The sequence below is a fragment of the Cyprinodon variegatus genome, unplaced genomic scaffold, assembly GCF_000732505.1.
Source record: "Cyprinodon variegatus isolate N-32 unplaced genomic scaffold, C_variegatus-1.0 Scaffold1427, whole genome shotgun sequence".
NCBI lineage: Eukaryota > Metazoa > Chordata > Actinopteri > Cyprinodontiformes > Cyprinodontidae > Cyprinodon > Cyprinodon variegatus.
The window spans coordinates 81,971-83,385 of record NW_015151880.1 but is presented as its reverse complement, the minus strand read 5'-3'; the positions used below and the strand labels follow the sequence as shown (position 1 = coordinate 83,385).

General features: G+C 53.2%; 1 protein-coding gene across 1 annotated transcript in view; it reads right to left on the bottom strand.

Annotated features, from left to right (window-relative positions):
* sugct (succinyl-CoA:glutarate-CoA transferase) overlaps nt 1-1,415 on the bottom strand; it is a 59,223-nt gene that overhangs the window by 55,391 nt on the left and 2,417 nt on the right. Inside the window, exons 5-7 of the mRNA XM_015403029.1 lie at nt 1,277-1,403; nt 943-1,034; nt 673-816 (exon numbers count right to left, since the gene is read on the bottom strand). Coding sequence (XP_015258515.1) covers nt 673-816; nt 943-1,034; nt 1,277-1,403 — 363 coding nt within the window. The remainder of the gene's footprint in view (nt 1-672; nt 817-942; nt 1,035-1,276; nt 1,404-1,415) is intronic.

The window sequence follows — 1,415 nt, the reverse complement described above, 5'->3', positions numbered from 1 at the left end:
GCTGGCCCTTGGAAAGTCTTTGGCTGGTCCTTGGAAGGTCCTTGGCTGGCCCTTGGAAGGTCCTTGGCTGGCCCTTGGAAGGTCCTTGGCTGGTCCTTGGAAGGTCCTTGGCTGGCCCTTGGAAGGTCCTTGGCTGGCCCTTGGAAAGTCTTTGGCTGGTCCTTGGAAGGTCCTTGGCTGGCCCTTGGAAGGTCCTTGGCTGGCCCTTGGAAAGTCTTTGGCTGGCCCTTGGAAGGTCCTTGGCTGGCCCTTGGAAAGTCTTTGGCTGGCCCTTGGAAGGTCCTTGGCTGGCCTTTGGAAGGTCCTTGGCTGGTCCTTGGCTAGTCCTTGGCTGGCCCTTGGCTGGTCCCCTTCAATTCCTTTTTAAACATCAATCTTTGTACTAAAATATTCTTTCTGTCCTGATTTGTGGACAGGAATTTTGCTGCCATTCTGCTGGATTTGACTGGGAACGGCCATTTTGAATGGCTGCTACCGAATCTGAAATCCGTCGAGTTAAAGGACGTTTTTCGACATTTTTTGTGTTCCTGGTAATTTAAATGTTTCTTAAAACACCAAACCTTTTTTTCTTATATTTAACAGGCTAGGCTAGGTTAGGGTTACACACACCATGAATCTGCTGCTAAGCAACACTCTGGTAGACAGGAAGTGACATCACAAACAGGAAGTTACCTGTGAGGACAGCAGGTTACAGTCGATGTGAGCTCCTCTACCCGTCCTCTGCCTCTGCAGCAGGGCGGCCATGACGGCTCCGTGTGCGTACAGCCCCGTTGCTAGATCCGTCATGGCGACGCCCGGACGAACCGGCTCTCCGTCCTACGACAGCAAAGCATCATGGGAGCTTAGGCTGTTTGACAGACTGATGACATCATCATCATCAGAGCTCATTTCACATCCTTCCTGCTCCGTTCTGAGCCCAGAACCTAAAGAAGGCGCTCTGACCTCCGGCCCGGTGATGTGCATCATTCCAGACACCGCCGAAGCGATGGAGTCGTATCCCGGACTCTGAGACTGGGGACCCGTCTGTCCGTACCCTGAAGACAAAACAAAAGGTTCTAGGAAAACCAGAACCCAGCTGCCATGAATTAGAGGCCTCTGGGATTACTGGGAGGTATGGGACTCAACGGGAATCTGCTGCTCCAGCGGTTTAACCGGACCTGGAGGTGGTTCTGTGAGTCTGAGGACCGTTTAACATCAGGAGGTCAGGAAGAAACAGGATCCTCAGTGGATCGTAGAACCAGGACCCAGACTGAGACCGGGTCCAGGAGGTCGGTACCTGATATGGAGCAGTAGATGAGCCGTGGATTCAGTCTGCTCAGCTCGGCGTATCCTAGACCCATCTGAGAGAGCTTCCCTGGCAGGAAGTTCTCCACCAGGACGTCACTCACACCTGCAAGCTGAACGCACGCCATGAA